The 19,320-nt window shown below is 36.6% G+C and overlaps 1 protein-coding gene across 3 annotated transcripts; it reads right to left on the bottom strand.

The window, feature by feature from the left end:
- Nucleotides 1–218: 218 nt before the first annotated feature.
- On the bottom strand, nucleotides 219–18,846 carry LOC129887320 (phospholipase D zeta 1). 3 transcript variants are annotated; one of them, XM_055962379.1, is made up of 20 exons: nucleotides 18,440–18,846; nucleotides 17,434–17,535; nucleotides 17,184–17,299; nucleotides 16,939–17,080; nucleotides 15,322–15,492; nucleotides 14,111–14,284; nucleotides 13,697–13,939; nucleotides 13,488–13,604; nucleotides 12,652–12,791; nucleotides 12,402–12,551; nucleotides 11,006–11,162; nucleotides 10,403–10,924; nucleotides 7,669–7,779; nucleotides 6,211–6,357; nucleotides 5,930–6,127; nucleotides 2,896–2,997; nucleotides 1,622–1,753; nucleotides 1,483–1,548; nucleotides 1,228–1,289; nucleotides 219–1,130 (listed from the first exon to the last, which is right to left on the bottom strand). In XM_055962379.1, exons 1-20 carry the CDS (start codon nucleotides 18,668–18,670, stop codon nucleotides 881–883), a joined length of 3,333 nt encoding a protein of 1,110 aa, XP_055818354.1. In that variant the 5' UTR covers nucleotides 18,671–18,846; the 3' UTR covers nucleotides 219–880. The 3 variants fall into 3 exon arrangements, with proteins under 3 accessions (XP_055818354.1, XP_055818355.1, XP_055818356.1); XM_055962380.1 differs by lacking the exon at nucleotides 18,440–18,846 and having other exon boundaries at nucleotides 16,939–17,096; nucleotides 17,434–17,521; XM_055962381.1 differs by lacking the exons at nucleotides 219–1,130; nucleotides 1,228–1,289; nucleotides 1,483–1,548; nucleotides 1,622–1,753 and adding an exon at nucleotides 4,367–4,456.
- Between the last annotated feature and the right edge of the window lie 474 nt (nucleotides 18,847–19,320).

The following is a 19,320-nucleotide window of genomic DNA, read 5'->3' as shown; positions in this document are numbered from 1 at the left end:
CGTGACTGTAGAGTGATTTTTATTAAACATTGACTGCGAATTATAATTATGATAAACTATAATTATGTTAATTAATTTACTAGTAAATATTTGCTTAGTTGCATAAATTTCCCTTCTGACCCAATTCAAATTATCTTGAGTCAACCCAACCCATAAAGTTCTAGATAGATTACCTATATTTGGACTCATTTTAACACCCCTAGATATCAACATTGAAATAACTGATCCAACATTAATCATAGCTCTATATATCCAAGATAAGAAACGAATACTGCACAACCCATGATCCTTACAATTAAAAGTGCCGAGAATAGTATCAAACAAATTTATGATAGTAATGCACTCTCTTTACATTGCATAAATTTTAAGTGAACAGAAAACTGCTGCTGCAGTATCCAATCACGAATTCGCAGTATGGAGGAGAATGTAACCCAAAAACTATTTAGTGTAGAGAGAGCTCATCTACCCAAAATGTTCAGTCAAAACTGAAACAATTGGAAAAGTAACTATCAAGGCAGGGGGGCGCTAGTAGCTCAAAACACTTAGATATGAACCATGCGTTACAGAAATCCAACAGTCAAATCTGAGCCTGTGAAGTATGAACCTATTGGCCTAAGTGAACACAGTATCAACAATTATATCCTCCTTTGCTGGTTACATAAGCTTATCTTAGTAAGTTTGCACCTTCCTCGGTATTCAACAAATAGCTTCACAAGTGTGCATCGCCACTTCTATACAATATTGTGATACAGAACAGAGTCAAAATAAGAAAGAGGAAATTATATGCTCTGAAATGGTGTCCTATAGAATTTCTGTAGAACGCATAGCCCACTGAGACACATAATTTTTCTGATTGGTGTGGTCCATAAGACGAGAAGCTTTAATGAAAAACTTGAGCTGATGCATAGTACTCACTTTCATTAAACACAGGTCTTAAATCTTCTTTGCACATAAAATCCAAAGGGAAGGAAACAAGATGACCTTTCACAGATTTTAATCTCTCCATGGGATCTATACTCTCAATATCTCCACCCTGATAAGATTCTAACTTGCTTGGAGCTATTCCTAAATCAATGGTCGTGTGACCAAGTTTTTCTTTTGAGAATGCCATGCATTGTCGGAGTGAAACCCTGCATGACATTAGAGGAGAATACGAGATCAACAACAAAAAAAAGAAGGAAAAAGAGAGACAAAATGGAGTGAGAAAATGATGGCAGCTAGCTATACCTGGATTGCATCAGATCGTTGGGTATGCAAGAAAAAACATCTTGGTATATCATGGTATTTGTCTGACAATAACACCACCACTCAAGCATCAGAAAAGGTTGACATATTAAAGCACACACGCAAAAAATTTGAGTGTCAATAATTCGGTTTGCAAATAATAGCTTGGTTGATTTTAAACCTATATAATATTATTTTTATGCAAAAAAAGAGGATTTGAATCAAGAAAACTTCAAAGAAGCCCTTTACCACACATACCTTAGCAGTTGACATCCAAATATCCTTGTATGTTGGATCAACCACAGGGTCCTTAATTTGACCAACCTAGCAAGGAACAATGATTAGTCAGTTGAAAATCACATAGCCTAGAACAAAAAGCCTCAGAGTAAATTAGCACCTCGCCTGTACGAAGACCAAGGTGCTCAGACCATAGAGAAAGGCGAAGAGTTAATGCAAATTTTCCCGCCTTCCTTGGCTTGCCTCCCATGAATGAATCGACAAACTCCTTGTCCTCAATAAGTACCCCAATCTGCAATAAAATCACAATCCTACTGATCAGTAAAAAAAAGAGGTTGGGTAATAAAACATGATACAATAACACAACGCGTCACTGGATACAACTCGAGACATCTAAGGTGACTCATAAATAATTCAGAGGTGGGACTGTCAATAAAATTGTCAAAAGAGTGCAGTAGAATAAATGAATACATATGATGCTGTCTTCCACAGGTATGATGCACAATAAAGAGTCTTTAAGGACCAGCTTGCTGACATAAATATTAAGCTGATCATCCTCGTGTAGGATTGTTTAAAAAGGAAAAACAATCAATTTGCCGCCATTAACTCAAAAGGACAATTATATGTGAGGTTCAAGCATGGTATGCTGAAGAATTAATTTGGTAGTAAGTTGGAACAATATCGGCGCAATAGTGTGTGATTGTTACAGATATTTCATATAGCCCACCCAACTGTTAGAGATCAAGACATAGTTGATTGACTGACTTTGGTTGTGAAGCAGACTAAATTCTTATAACAGCCATTTTAACATCAACGCTTGATAAAAGATAGTTATAACATTAAATCACATCCCCCAGAGTATCCATAATCAAAGTGAATGTCACAATAATATCAACAGTAGTCCTGAATCCCACCCAACCCAAAATGAGTGATATCAAAGTAATGCTGAGAATTTGCATGCATGTGATTGGACTGAGCAGACAGTGGAACGACATAAATTAGCCAATTAACTCAACAACCTGCCCTGGGGGATACTTTATTTAGCAATTTAGTAGCCTCTTTTGGTGGAATGAGAGACATGTTTGGCCAGCTGACTTCTTAAATTCTTAGAGCAGATAAATGACAATTCAAACAAGAACACAGTAACTCAAAAAAACAAAACTTCCAATATGATTTGTAAGTGTAATTAACAAGAAAAATGTAGTGCTATGTTCACGCGGTGATACAACTCACATCGGAGATTAAGCAAACAAGGGGAAAAAACATCTGCTGCTTCAACCCACTATGAATATCAGAGCAGTGGCATGCAAAGTATATGCAAATTAACCACATTATGCAGGAGTTTCAATTAGGTGATATACTTTTATTAACAATTGAAGGCTCCACTCCTTTAAAAGAGTTAAGGTCTATTAGGTCAAAATTAAGAAGCAATACCTCAGAGTCTCTTGAACCAAGCAAGCTTCGGTCATTTATATTTCCAGATCCAATCAAGGCTGTATGGTCATCAACTATCATAATCTTGCTATGCACATATATCTGGAGAAACAAAGTGTTAGAATACTGAGTGAATGTATGTCTAGATTCAGACACATCTAGAATTGTTGTACTTGAATAAGGAAAATCATATAGAAAATTCTATAGGACACATTGGATGTTTTGTATTTACTTAAAATAATACTTATTTACCTTATTAGCATAGGGATTGATTATCTGCCATATTATGCATATCCTAAGACTCTCATATAATAACATCTCGTGTACATTATTATTAAGCCAATGAAAAGCTTTTCTATTTTTCATATCGTATTATAGCCTCTACAATCTTGAGAGAGACTTGAATAGCTTCCACGACAAGCAGGTGGGGTACTGGCCAATGTGTGCTACCCATCGGGCCAATTTTTACTTAATTTGTTCTTCCTTCTGGTTTTCGACACCATTCCTCTCTTCGGCAACCAGTGCCTCTACACTCTGGATGGCCGGTCAGGCGTCACTCCTCTCTCTAGGATCGTTAGAGAACCATTCATCTTTCTGGCGGCCAGCTACGTTACTTTCTACACAGACGGCAGCTTCACTACAAGAGGGTGGGGTACTGGCCAATGTTTGCTACCTGTCGGGCTGATGTTTACTTAATTTATTCTTCCTTCTGGTTTTCGACACCATTCCTCTCTTCAACAACCAGTGCCCCTACTCTCCGGAAGGCCAGTCAGGCAATACTTCTCTCTCTAGGATCGTTAGAGAACCATTCGTCTTTCTGGCGACCGGCTATGACACTTTCTACTCAGACAGCACCTTTGTCCAAACCTTGAATTTCTTATCATTATTCTGCCAACTCAAGTTACGCTGATAATGTTCTGGAGATTTGCAACACCATATCATTGAGAATAGCTTCCATTTCGTGAGTAGTTAACCAAGAAACACTTTGCTTCATTGTGCAATTACCAGCGATTTTTTGGAGGAAATAATTCTAGTGCCACTTTTCTATATGGTGATTGTGCACTATTCAGCGAGATTTTGCAATCAAATTTCATTTCAAAATAAACAAAGTCAAATTGGTGTCCCCGCTTTGAGTTTGAGGGGATATTTCAGAATATAATTGAATGTATGTCTAGATTCATTGTCCTTGAACAAGAAAAATAATACAGAATATTATATAGGATACCTAGGGATATTTTGTATTTAATTATAGGATACTTAAATACCTTACTAGCATAGCGATTGATTACCTACCATATCATGCATAGCCTAAGACTTCTATATAAGGAACCCCTCTTATACGTTATTAAATCAAGTCAATTAGAAGCTTTTCATATTCTCACACAAAGCAACATAAGTTCACCATCAATTGGATATATATATATTTTATATTTTTTTTAAAAAAAAACCATGGTGTGCGGGTCTTGCATACCTCGACTAATTCCACGGGATACCTTCCACCTCCCACCGGCAACGGCTACCAGGTAACTTTGTCCACCAAGAATAGATGAGAAGAAATCACCTAGTGTTTTTTTCATGGAATTTGAACCTGAGAACTTTTTTTGACTACTAAGCCACACCCTTAGTGCAAAGAGTATCACCGTCAATTGGAGATTCTCAATTGAGTTAAAAGAAAAAATGAAACTAGTTATCATTTCATATTCCAACTGACGACACACTTTAAGTTCAGATCTTTGGTTTTAACATCACATAAGTTCTTCTTCAAGGATAATCAACAAGTGAAGACATGATTATGCACAACAACAACTACAAATTAACTGGTAAATGTAGCTAAAGTTGAGTAGAGTAAGGCCTAGTGTAGTAGAATGGTGTGCCTGAGTTATAAGATGTCGACCATGAAAGGCACTTTCTCCAAAGGTTTGGTGAGCATCTAAATGTGTTTGTAGAGATTTCGATTAAAAATAACCACTTTGACCGAAACTGAAAGATACCATTTCAAAAGCAGCTAGCCCACTATCAAATTTCAAGTTTTAAAATATTATTTAATGGATGAAAATGGAAATTTTTAATCCCGATCCATGTCGTAACATTATTTTAAATCCTATAAGTATCAAACAATGTTTGTGGTCAGTCTTATTGTTTTAGAGAATAGAAGGACTTGACAAAATTACCTTGCCAAAAGCAAAAATAGACCAAAGTTATGCACAAAAATTTTGAGTAGTACTTTTCCTGAGAGCACCATTATAGAGATAACTTCTCTTAAAGAACCCAAAGTATAAAGGGAGCTGGCCTGAAATGTAAAAGCATCATGTTATTCCAGGCCAATAGATTTCTCTTGAACTAGTCTCGGATCTGTTTAGCAAATAATTCTGGCTTTTACTGGACTGACGTCAAGTCAACACCCTAACAAAAAGGGGTCTTGACAGCATGGCAAAATTAGCAATAGATATCTATGCAGTATTCTAGTCTACTAGACAAATTTAACTTTCTTTTTTAACATGTCAAGGGAAACCTCTGCGGCTGTGGCAAAACATTGTCTCAAATAGGACACTTGGATTCACCATCTTGCTCCCCCACCCCCTCTTTCTGGGTCCTTTCCCTTCTCTAACAAAGACTCTAGTGTTACTAATTGTTATAACCAACTGTTTTGTCTTTACTCTTTCTATGTGTTACTTATGAGAAAAAACTATGTGTCCTGAAGAATCCTGTTTTTGATTTCCCCACTGTACAAGGCCTATCAAATGAGTAAACGCACACAGTACAAGGCTACAAGCCTTAGCCTTAACACTAAGCAGCAGTTCTGAAGCCTGGACACATGACATAGAGGTGAAATTCATCCACGCCATCCAGTTGTAAGTAAAGATTCAATGCCAGCATAGATTTTTCAACCATAGAAGATAAAGTTAACATACAAGACGACATAACAGCCTAAACGTCTAGAAAGACATCCACTGACTATTAGGACATGAAAAGGGAAGCCTTTAACAATTCATGGAGTATGTTGTAAAAATCAAGGAGGAAGGATGGAAAATACCTGGCTAGTTGCAATAGGACCACCATCAAAGAGCCTTCCATAAGCTCTGAGACCATAAAATGATATATAGTCATGCATTCTAGAGCCCATGAGGTCATTAAGATTATGCAATATTGAATTCGATCCTCTGCATATTGTTCGATATTGCCAATGCATAATAGCTCTAACTGAAGCAGCACCACTATCATCCAAACCACCCTGTTGTAACTTAATCCTTAGTGGAAAAAATATAGACAACTATCCACAAGAAAAGATATAGGTCAGTCTAGTCATACTGTTACCTGGAAGCCAGGAAGAAGTGGTATCACAATGATAACCCTGAAGGACTTCTTTTCATTATAAGCTCGCATAATACGCCTGTACACTGCTTCTAAAACACGATTTTTTATAATTTCATCTCCAGATAGACCAGAAATGAAAAATTGATTCTGGACAAAAAAAAAATCACTAGAGCTGTGTCAGATATCAGATAAATTGAATGGTTGCTCAAAATCAGTAAATCAAGAACACAAACAAAATTATCTGAAAATGAAAATTTATCATCAGTAGGAAAGAAATAGAAAGATAAACTACAAGACATTTCATTGTTTCTCTAACACATCTGATTCAAATGTTCAGCATCACTCTATAGGAATATGATAGTTGAGTCAACGATAGTTGAGTCAACGATAGTTGAGTCAACGATAGTTGAGTCATCTTCCACATATTAACAGGTATATTGTAATAACCCTATTTAAAGCGTCAAGTAGTCAATAGACCTTTAAAGCTGATTATTTTAAAATAGAAAAAGAGCTTTAAATTATAAGGTATTTCCACCATAGAACGTGTCCACAATACCAGTTACAGAATATAATGTGGTAAATCATAAAGAATGGTTTTCAAACTACATATATGGCTTGCTAACCATTCTATGTCCTAAAATGTACTTCCATTGCTATAGCAATCTGGAATTGATTACAATCATATTGATTATAAGACATTGCCACCAACTGATCCAGGCAAATTTACTTGGAGTAAGAGTGTAAAAGTAAAAACAGGAAGTCGTTTCATAAAGATATTAACATATGAACTAAAAATTGCATAGTCCCCACAGTGAGTAAATACTTTGAAACAACCATTGAAAGAAGTTTAAATAACATAACTTGAACTTCCATCAGACTACTACAGATGTCAAAGTTTAAAGTTTCTCAATGAACAGCTCCCAGGCTTGGAGTGTAGTAAGATAATCCAGAGGAATATGAAAAACCATCAACTTGCTATAGCGTCCACCCACAGGTGAAAATAGAGATATGCAAGAAATGAGTACTTAAAACAGCAAGAGAAGTTCGGATTAATGCATAGATTCAACACTACAACAAACTTGTATTAGCTATTAAGGCAATACATATTTGAGAAGAAAACAATTAATGCTGCATAATATTAGAATATAAACTACTTCTGTTGTAGGCTAAAAGAAGAAAATGTTCAAAAAACCCCTCCTGCTACTTTATAACTAGAAGGCTAAGACAATATCCTTCTTAAGGACAAGTTAGGGTGGAGAAGTGGTGCCAGTACTTCAACAGAGCCAAACTTCTATAATTATGTGATCCTGCTTTTAAGAGATTATTGCCAACAACCATCTGCAAGCAAGGACTATTTTGTTCTGGGGAAACAACAAACTAGACGTCCTAATTCAGCCAATGGGCACTAGCTATATGATGGTTTCATCAAAGAGCACAGTATAAATGTATAATGTATACCTCTATGTAAACAAAATGTTCAGCCTTTTCAATAAGGGAGCAGTAAGCATTGTGTATGCTTTCTTCAATTTGACTTGTTCCAGCTGACCATTGACTGACACTCCTTATAACCTGAAAGCAAAGAACTTATATCAACTATATGAAAAATCAAAGACCCAATTAGATATAAAACATCACAAGCAATTCTAAGGGAGATTCAAACCGACGACAATAAAATATCCAATTTACATTGTGGAAGCAAACCATAAACTAAAAAAGTGCCATCCAATTTGGCTCAATTATATTTGTAGCCACAAAGATTCAGAGAGATTATTTATATAAAGAATAAAATGTCACATCCAGAAGAGCATAAAGCAAACTTCCAAAATGACTTGAATGCTCGTTTGAGCTACTGATACCGGAACCGGTCTCTCTCTGGATCTAAACCAGAATCAGGGAAGATGTTACAAAAAATCAGGAGAAGATTATGAAGAGAAGAATTTAAATGTTACGACATCTGCATAGCCATGTTATTCAATATTAACTAGTATCTGGTAGTCACACATAAGGGTATATGAGCAAAGACTCCCATTCACAACTCTTTAACATGAAATGTTCCAATGTCATCCCCTTTTTAGCCACCGAAAAAAGAGAAGATGTCCAACAGTGATAAAACAGGGATGCAACTAGGTATGCAGATGGACTATTGCAGATAGAGACAGGTGACTCAAGCCTGTCCCAATCCTTACAGCATCAGTCAACTCTTCTGTTGCTTATTTTATTTTTCACTAACCTTTTTAGGTAACGATTGTAGAGAACTTCACATTCTCATTACTGCAGCACTTCTTTGATTAAACTGTTGTCAATTGCTAGTCCGTAAAACACCCTGTTATGTTACTTGAACAATAATTTGATTTCGCCTAACCTTCTGGTCCTAACTCCTACGCATAATCATGTATGGATGCATTCACACAGGAAAGAAGAGAATAGATCTACCATTTCTACCAGATATGCTAATTTAAACTAAGGAATGAACCTTTTTCTCTTAAGAATTTTCATTCAATCATTTATGATAAAAATTTGATCAAGAAGTTTTTGTATCTATTACAAATAGATATTCTGCAAGTCTAGTCTGGTAAGGCTTCAAAGTAAGGAAATACCTCTACCATTTCCATCATTTGTCAACCCACTAATAGGTATTTATGACATCAAAAGTTCAATAGTTCCAATTTCTTTTAATAACCGACAAATTACCGAGGGCTAGTAGCGCATGGTTCAAAACTTGGAGGATGATGGGCCCGCCCTTTTACTCTTCTACATTTAAAATACCATGCTATTGTCTGCGACAAGGTTCAAATCCGCAACGTGCACCTAACCTACACATCAGGCGCTGCACTTGTACCACTAAACCAAAGCCCTGGGGACCAAGGTCAACAGTTCCAATATATCTTTCTCTAGGTTGACAAAACTTAGATCTCGGAGATGTCTTTCTACCACTCAAGTGTCTTTCTGAAGAAGAACCCAGAGTTGGACATGCTTACTTCTCTCAGCTACATGAATCATCAGCACTTGAGTTATAAAAGACACTTCCATTTCAACCCAAAAAAAAGAGCTACAAAAGATATTTCAAATTGTGTACTTGGGAAAGCTGAAAGGATTAAACCCACAAGATTATTTCGAAGGGGCTATTAACACTACACCTAACATAAGGGGCTATTTTGTCATTTTCTCATACAGTCAACTAAAAATGTACAGAGAATTTATTTAAACAAAACAATCATGAGATTTCTCTTCCAGCATAATACACCATCAACTAATTTTTGGTGAGTTCTAAATTCAACTTTATTGGCAGTTACAGTTTAGTGTTACAGACCGGCTTTGTTGTATGGGGTGGAGTGTTGGTCAGCCAAGAACTCTCAGGTTCAAAAGATGAAAGTGGCGGAAATGAAGATGTTGAGATGGATGTGTGGGCATACTAGGAGCGATAGGATTAGGAATGAAGATATCCGAAACAAAGTGCGAGTGGCCTCCGTGGTGGACAAGTTGAGGGAAAGGAGACCGAGATGGTTTGGGCATGTAAAGAGGAGGTGTGCGGATGCCCCAGTGAAGAGGTGTGAGAGTTGGATATAGTGGGGGCGAAGAGAGGCAGAGGTAGGCCGAAGAAGTATTGGGGGAGGTGATTAGACACGATATGGCTTACCAAGGACATAACCTTATATAGAAGGGTATGGAGATTGCGGATAAAGGTAAGAAGTTAGTAGGTAGTTAAGAGTGATCCTATTACTAGCTTATGCATGTATTTGGTTTGGGGTAGTATAGAGCACCGTGTCGGTTGTAAAATTAGCCCATTCATATAGTCTTAGGCTTTTGGTATTCGTTATCATATGTGGTTTACTGTGTTTAGATGATCACGCCTTGTTGTGGTGGTGGTTACGGTTCCTTGCATATAGTTGTTACTGCTTTGTTATTCGTGTCAAGTTTCTCCCCACCACCTGTTTTTTCGTTTTATTACTGCTTTGATTTCCTTGAGCCGAGGGTCTTTCGGAAACAACATCTCTAGCTCGGAGAAGTAGTGGTAAGGACTGCATACACTCTACCCTCCTCAGACCCACTTTGTGAGATTTCACTGGGTATGTTGTTGCTGTAGATTCTCATTAAACCAGAAAAACAGCAGAGATGACCAAAACATAGAAGCTTGAAAAAACTGAATAAATTGACACGCTAGAGATGTAGGCATGGGATGATTATAACTCACCTGGCAACGACATGAAACACGAGGACCAACTTGCCCATTTTCTTCAGGTGAAACAACTTGATCGCCTCTCTCTTGTTTCTCCCACCAATCCTTGTCCAACTTCTTCATGCCAGGCTGCACCAGATTTGAAGATAGCTCCAGATTTTGATCCAACTCGTCCACAAATCCTTTCATTGGCAAATCTGGAACTAGAGGCTCTACACGGGTCTTCCGGAAAGAGAAAGGGATTCTGCTAGGCCTGCTCCGCTGATCATGAAAACCATGCCCTGTATGGAAGCCATTTATTTTTAGTTCTTCCTTGAAACTATCCCCCCCTTCAGCTTCCTGAGGAATAAGCAAAGGAATATCTTGGGAAGAAGACCCTGAAGAAAATGAATCATGTCTTTTGATATTTTTATGAGGACGCGCAACACCATTACTTCCATTGTCCATCTCACCGCTCATTCCCATGTAATGAGGAATAACCATGTGATGCTGAGGCATAAGCAGCGGAATTGCTTGCTCATGTGGAGCTTTGTTCCTCTGAGGAATTACAGAAAATGTCAATATGACAATATACAATCATATCAGTGAAAGAAAAATATGTTTACAACAAATATGAACCTTTGCATAATTCCAGCGCTGAACAAAGTGTCGAGCAGCATCACGGCACGGTGGTCCCCAGAGGGCACAATGGACATCATGCCATGGCATACGTGGATACTTCTTCCGGTCTAATTCATCCTTCATGGTATCTTCCCAGGAATTTGGTTCAGATTCCCTGAATGTTGTATTACATGAGCAACTAGCAAACTTTCAAACAGAAGAAACTTCTGAGAGTTGGACTACATACATGACTGTTCTTTTGAGAAGGACAGTGATAACCTATCAGTTTGGTTCTTAAAGGAAAAGTGTTATAAATAAATATGAGGAACTCATCAACTAGATTTTGAAATAGGAAAAATCATTTATCTAAAAGAATCAATCAACCATACAGTTTTCGGATTGACCTTGACCTGAAAAGGAATTACCCAAAATTATGCCTATCCTTAGTAGTAACTTCCATGTATCTGCTTAGTCTAACTGAAACTTTTATCTTAAAAGCCGCTTCAAGCTTTTAAATAGAGGCTGTTAAACTGTGAAGCATTAGCGTCTAAAAATGTTGAAAGTTGGATATTGTTAAGTTAGTTCCTTCCCAAATAAATATAATGTGTGAATTGTATCTCAAATCCATTTGTTGGTGTGTTTTGTATTCTAATCATCAAGTTAATTATTCTCTTCCTTTTCTCAATTTTCTCACATGGTATCGGAACCTCTATGATTTGGTAAAGCTTCTGGTGATCAAAACTTTTTTCCTGTGTATTAAGCGCCACTATTAGCACAACCTTCTGATGAGTTTATTCTTCTTGAGTTCTTCAAAATATGAAGAAACAGGTGAGGAGGTGTTAGAATGTCAGCATATTGGTGTGTTAGAGCTAATGCCCCTCATTTAATGAATATAAGATGTGAATTGTATCTCACACTTATATAGAGTTTCCTCCTGCATTCATCTATCAAGTTATCTATTATTCTCTTCCAGTCTGTTATTTTTGTCACACAACCATCTCTTTCTGGTGTTGACTCACAGGTATAGAGGTTACACTTCATTTCTCTAAGTCTAAGGTGAAAAAAGATACCAGACTGGGGACCATCTGAATGAAGGAACAAAATGAATTAAACTATACCGCTGCCGGTAGTTACAGAGTATTTCATTTTTCCTTAAGCTTATCTGAGCTACAAGTATTTCAGAAGTTTTATACAATAATGTTTTAATTATGTGCACCTAAAAACAATCAATATCTAGGGCAATCTTACCATTTTAGTATAACCCCACAAAAATTTATCATCCTTTAAAATATAATGGGATTTACACATAGCTCAGGATTCTCGCATTTGATTATTTATGATTCAAAGCAGAATATGACTAGTTCCAAACAAATTGAAAATACAATTCTCTTAAAAAGATAGTGTGGAAGAACACCTTGGATTATAATAATCTTTTCCAGGCCATATAAGAGGTGGACAATCACCCACTTTGTGTTCAGGTGAGTCATAACGGCCAAAGCACAGGTCCAGTCCTCCGATAAAGCAAATCTGATGGTCAACAATGACAATTTTTTCATGATGGGACCTATACGTAACCATACATAACCATTAATTGTAAATAGAGTAACTAAAATTGCCAATACGAATAATGAAACAATGCAATAAGTATGTTCAGGAACACATACCATAGATACACACCACTTGAGAAATGATCCGGATAACGCAACACTCTGACATTCTCATGGATGCCTACCAGCTTTCTCTTGCTATACACACTGTTGATTTTTAAAGCAATAGCAACCTCTTTGTACAGAAGGATGTAGATCTGCATTTGAAATGAGCTAAAGCTTTGGAGACTTCAATAATCAGAAGCAAACACGACATCACACAGAAAACAGACGAGAAAATAAGAATTACCACCTAATTTGGGGAAAATACAGACCTCGGTTAACAAAATACTTGTGCAGGCTATTTACCTAAACATAGATAATGAAGCAACTGCCCTTCAACACCTCCACCCACCCAAAAAAATATTTAAAAAAAAAAAGGGGGGGGGACAAGAAAAGAAAGACCATAGCACTATCAGAACCAGAGAAGTAACTACACATTTATAAATAACTGCAAAATCTTAGCACTTGGGTGGGGGTAGGACTTAGGAGTAACCAATCTATTAGGAAAAGAGAACTGGAACATCATGTGGTAGCACTCAAAAATAAATCACTCCAAAAGCTGAATTCTGGAAGGACTGGGACATTAACAAGATGAGATGCTAGTCATAACCAGTACATTACACAGACACATCAATGAGTTTATGAAAAGAAAAGAGAAGTCTGATTTACAAGTTCAAATATTTCTCGCATTAGAATAGTAGAACCCTTCTCTTTAAAAGCACATTACCTTACTATAGATTAAGAAGGATAAGTCATAAAAGCAAAACCAAATGACAAGAATCTCTCCATTTCATATTAGATATTAAATAATCAGAACCTAATGAATAATTTAGACAAGCTTAATCACCAACCTGAACACCTTGTTTTGCTTTGGCTTCCAGTAAAGCATCAAGCCGGAAGGATGCATTAGTGTGAAAGGGACGTCGCATATAAAGTTCGGGACACAGCCACCAGCCACATATAAAGATCTGTAAAAACATTGAATCACCCAAATCCTTTCTAACTTTGAACATTTTAATAAAAATTGACTTCTGTAACAAATGCTAACTTAAACACAGACCTCTGACTTTGCTTCTTCAATAGCCAAAGCTATAGCTTCAAATGCTGATTCACCATCAACAAACCACTGAGCCTGACTGTCATCCTCTGTCAAACCCCTAGGAGGAGCATAAGAACCAAAGCGGTGAGGATGACACCATCCCTCAGGTGGCCTAAGCCCTGCATCATTAATTGCTGCTACCCAATCTTTAACCTTTGCATCGCTCTTGGTCCTCAGTTTGATACACCTTGAACCACAAGACACCTAGGAAAAACTTCTGTTGTAATACACAAGGAGAAATCCCAAGCATCTTTAACTAGTATAAGTTATTAAATACAAAATCTCAATGACTCTAAGAGGAATTGGCTGAACTGCAACACAAAAGAATACAAAGCAGAATTCTTCAAAAGCATCATAGTTTCATAAGCTGCTTACCCTAAAATAGTGGCGTAAAGGGTTTCCATCTTTTATTTCTTTTGCTAAAGAAACGCGACCCTCACCATTGCCATCGGATGCTGGTAGTACATCAAACACTATTATATCTAATGGCTCGGGGTCACATGGATCTTTGAGGAAAGCCAGGAATCCAGGTTTCAATACAGCCCAGACCTGAAACAAATCCAACCCAGAACCAACAGGCTCTTTACATCAAATTTAGACAATTGCGCCCTATAAAAATTGAAAACATAACTTGAGATTAGAACAAGGCAAAAATCCTAAGCCATACATAAAACTTGAAAGATTCAGATATGAATCCATGGCAAAAGTCATTTTTGTTGCTTTATGAACACTCATTTTTAAGACTTGAGAAGAAAAAAATCCAATAAACACACCTGTTCTAACATTAAAAAGTATATATTAGGCTAACCAGTATAAAAAGAGGAAACACCAATTACACTAACAAGCAAAACAAACAAGGTTGAAAGAGAGGGTATCGAACTACACTAATCTTTTTCCAGCTAATGGAAATTGTTCGAAGTAGATGTCAAAATCAATTACCTCAGTCGATAGACCATACCAGTCCCTTAAACCATGGCCAGAGTTCAAATATAACAAGCAATGGACGCAAACCAAAAGAATTGTGTCAATAACAACAGAACAAGAACATCACTTATAGAGTAAAGAAATATACTCTACTTGAAAACCTCAGGCCTAAGGAACACATCGGCGCTGTTTCAAAAACAAGCATAAAATCAAACAAGAAAGTACCTAGATCTCCACTTACAAATTTCAAGAAGGTTGTCTCATCAATGAAACAAAACCATTACTCTAGGCGTAGTGAAGGCTACGATTGCAGAATCGTCTATATTTTTAGTCATTCATGCCAAGAGATACAGGAATCAGTAGACAGCTCCAAAGAAATTTGAAGCTTTCATTCTCTATGACAATATGTGCTTCAGAAAACCCTTTGCAATAAACTTCCACATAAAAGTAAAATCTGGAAAATATTTATTATGAAAAAAGAGAGCAACTCTGGAAAATATATAAAGAACTCTCAATTTTCACCAAGTGATTATCGATCCCTCTAAGCTCTTTTTGAAGGTAAGAAATAATCCGACAAATGGACAGCTGAGAGGCTGAGTAGATATGTGTAACCATCTTAAAACCACAGAACCATATACATATGAACCAGAAAGTAAAGCTACCTTCTGCCAGTTGTCTTTACAGCAACCGAACCACTGACATGAACAACATTTCCGACTATCATCGTCCCTTTGAATTTTTGGTAAGTGCTTCACCATAATATAGTCTTCTTTTAGCTTAGGACCATACTCGGGCGAAAAGGATAATCTTGAAACTTCCAGAAACCTGCAGACCTGCAATTTAATTCCAGTGAAATAAGGTGTTGCCAAGTGTCTATACATGTTTGCTATCACACTTGACATTATATAATTTGGGGAAAGTATTTTTAGCATTAACACATTGAGTAAGAATACAGCACTAACACATTAGACATATCCACATACAGGAAAGGGGTATCTTGGGACTAGTCAGTAATTGAATGTTGAAATCCTACAAGATGGTCAATGAGAATCTAGAATATTAAAGCTATGACACTTGATGCAAACACTGCCGAGAAATGTTATTATAATTAGAATCATCCACAATTCCAATTCCAATTGGCGGCTAGTAGCACGAACAAATATATATCACAAAGATGGCAGAGAGCATTTGGTCAATGGGACTCCTGATACTGCAATAATGACTAAGAAATATGGTTGTGACCCAACTGAATCCTCTATCATCATTCTTAGTCACCACTTTATTTCTTTCTTTTTTCTTTTGTGCTTCCATAAGTAACCATCACTTCGTTTCTATGTAGGGCATTTATTTTCAGAAAAATGGATTGAGCTGGGGGGGGGGGGTTGCAGATAGGGGGAGGGAAATAAGTGGATAGAAAATGTAATTGTTAAGCTACCAGCTGATATCAATATTTTTCGGTTTTATATTTTAGATATTACCCTAAGAGTGAAAACATTCTCGCTAGAAGTGAAACTTCCAAGATTCAAACCACTAACCATATAAGGTAGCTAAAACATTGGGAACTTGAATATAAGATTCGTAATCTTTTACAGACACACATGGCACTTCTGATGGAGGAGCACACATGGCACCTCAACACAAATATATTAACTCTTATTTATTACAAATGTACATGATGAACAACTTTTTTGGTATTGTGCAAAGCAAATGAGAATTGTCACTTTTCTGTTCTTGCTGATTTGTGTCATTTTACAAGAACCATCTAAATTCCTAGCAGATTATACAAGAAGGCATAGAGCAATGAAGATTCTTAGATATTGATTAGATGGTTAAGTCGGGGAGGTTCTTGCTATGGCATTTTCATAAATAAGGGAATCAAGTCCTCCAACTACATTTTGAAGTTTGGTTCATAAAGATGCAATAATGTAAACACAAAAATATTCACTAAGCAGGGAAATACACTTACCAACTAGAATTTTTTTAATTTAGAAAAAGAATCTAATCAGGAAAGGCATCTTGAGGAGGTGAGTAAAGTCCAGAAACTAGACATCAAGGCTAAATGCCATTCCAAGAGAACTCAGTAGAGTGAGGCAAAAGTGAAAGGTAGTACTAAGAAACATCCGGTGACCTCAACATATGGCTAAGGGAAAAAGTGAAAGGTAGTACTAAGAAACATCTGGTGACCTCAACCAATGGCTAAGGCAATGAAAAAAGACTTGCAAAGGATTTTTCGAGTAAAAACAACAAAGAAAAGCAAGAGTAAAACCACTTCAAGATACCTCCTGGGAATTGACAATATCTATATTTCCAAGAAAGTGATTCAAGTAACCCTGCATAGCAGTTTTTGCTCTATCTGACATTGAATGCTGCCTTCCGAGGGTTGGCCGAATTATTGGCAAAGCAGCACTAGACGGAACATCTCTGAACAAAAAACCACCTGTAAGAATGATAACTATTATAACAGGAATAGATGTATTTAGTGCTTCCCTTTTATGATGAAAACTGGTTCTAGTTGAAGAAGCACCTGTTTTTGGCACTTTCCTCAGCACGCACAGGACTAGCCTCATCATCAGGTTCATCCTCATCTTGTATTACAGTTGTATGATCTCCTATCCCCAAGTTTTGAAGCCATTCTTTGACCTTTAAAAGAATATATCAGTCATGAAAGTCCACCATACTCACAGTCGTCAAATCAGAACCGTGCTGCTGCCAGATGCACCAAGCAACTAAACAATATGGAACCAACAATATTTCACGGAAAAAACCCAATATACCTGTTCTTGCTTCTCATGAATCTCCTCAAAGAATGCACGCTTCTTTAATGCAAAATGTAAATAAAATACATGTGAGGCTTTCTTCACCAATTGCCACTTGAACTACAGGAAAAAAGAAAAGAAAAAATGTGACACTGTTAGACAAGAGTGCCTCAACTGAAAGAGAGGGAGGACAAATATTTTAGGGAATAAGGTCTTTCTAGAAGGAGATCAAGGAAAATACATGGTTTCGGATGGGGATCACAACTCCACCAACACAAGATAAGTCTATCATTCTCAGGAACAACCAAATGGTGTTCAAGATGTTTCAGCATACAGGATAGCTACTAAGTAAGGAAATTGCTCTTTGAGCTCCAAATAACAAATGGATATCTTACCAATCTTCTACACTTTAATGTTAAGAATTCCTGAGTAAAATCTTTCATGTCATTTATCACTCAGAATAGATAATGTAAGGGACATTGATGTCAAAGTTACTTACCTGCAATAATTTCTAGTAGCAGATGCAAACCCTTTTCAGTGAAAAGGGCGACAACAAGAACAAAAACTATTTCTCAAATCCAAACTAGTTCGACTCAGCTATATGTATACTCTATATTCGTTTCTTGTTTACTCACAATACCTCAGATACACAAATTTTGCTCCTTCTGACCTCAAGTTGACATCTTTTGGATTAGAAATTTGAATTTCCATTAGTAATTAAGACAAAGATTGATTAACAGCCAAAATTCCTTTAACAAAGTAAAAAAAAAATAGAAACAATCAACCGAAATCACCTAACCATATAATTTGGATATCCAAAATTCTTTTCAGCTTCTTCCTTTAATAAAAAATTCCACATTTGATGTTATCGTCCAATTATAATTCCAAAATACCGCTATTGCCTACATCTCTTTTCTAACAATTAAACTTTTCTAGATAAAATACAATTATTCACTGCCAAATCTATGGGAATTAACCTAATTGCGAATCAAAAGAAAAAGTTGCACGGAGTGAAGAATAGTACCTGCTTGTATTGGACTTGAATGGTATAAGTTAGAAGCATAGGGCTGATGTCGCCGGCATCGGATCTCGAGACCTGTACGATGGTAGCCTGAGGCAACTCATCGAAAATTCGAGTTGCAGTATCCTGATGAAAGGAGTACAAGGATGAAAGAGTAGAAGGCTCCGGCTCGGGCTCCGGCTCCGATTGCATCTGGACGTACCGAGGTCCATCGCCGATCGTCAACTGCTCCATTTTGTATGATCGGAAAAAATAAATATGTGATTGGAGATCTAATCCAGATACGGAGAAGGAGAATTTGGAAAGGATAATACGATTGCTAGTTGTAGAGAGAAGGGAGATTGAAGGTGAGAAACGGCATTGGTTTTTGATTCATCAAAGCAACAATGGGTCAATTTTTCTTTCTTGGCCGGTTCTTGTTTTGTATTATTTAGGTTATAAGTTGAAATGGGTTATAAGCTAAAAAAAAAAAAAAAAAAAACTTAAAATATATTTATTCAAATAAATTTAACTATTTATTGGAGCTTATTTTAAGCACAAAACAAAATGATTTCAAATTGGTCAGTCAAACACTCAAAAAAAAAAAGTTGAAAACAACTTATAAGTAACTTATAAGCCAATTCAAACGCCTCATTATTACTTGTGGAATATCTAGCTATTCCGAATTATAATCTCGTTTAAGGAAATATGTTTTGTTCTTTGGTTGCGTAATTAATTTGACCAATAAATACAACGGAATTCTAGATAACTTGGTTATTAGTCATCATCATTATGGTATTAATTACTCATAGTGCCAAGTGAAAATACAGCCCTATTGATCTTTCACATAGATTTTATTCATTTTGTATTAAGCTTTAGATCACTTTAATATGAATTTGTTTAAA

Source organism: Solanum dulcamara, chromosome 4, assembly GCF_947179165.1.
Source record: "Solanum dulcamara chromosome 4, daSolDulc1.2, whole genome shotgun sequence".
Classification (NCBI taxonomy): domain Eukaryota; kingdom Viridiplantae; phylum Streptophyta; class Magnoliopsida; order Solanales; family Solanaceae; genus Solanum; species Solanum dulcamara.
The sequence above is the reverse complement of the archived record's forward strand: the minus strand, read 5'-3'. Positions and strand labels throughout refer to the sequence as shown.

Coding starts and splice junctions, on each gene's coding strand:
- LOC129887320 (XM_055962379.1), bottom strand. CDS start 18,670: ATGGAGCAGTTGACGATCGGCGATGGACCTCGGTACGTCCAGATGCAA. Junction 14,285..15,321: donor GTAAAGACAACTGGCAGAAG/GTAGCTTTACTT, acceptor GATTTGTTTCAG/GTCTGGGCTGTATTGAAACC. Junction 12,552..12,651: donor TCAAGTGGTGTGTATCTATG/GTATGTGTTCCT, acceptor GGTTACGTATAG/GTCCCATCATGAAAAAATTG.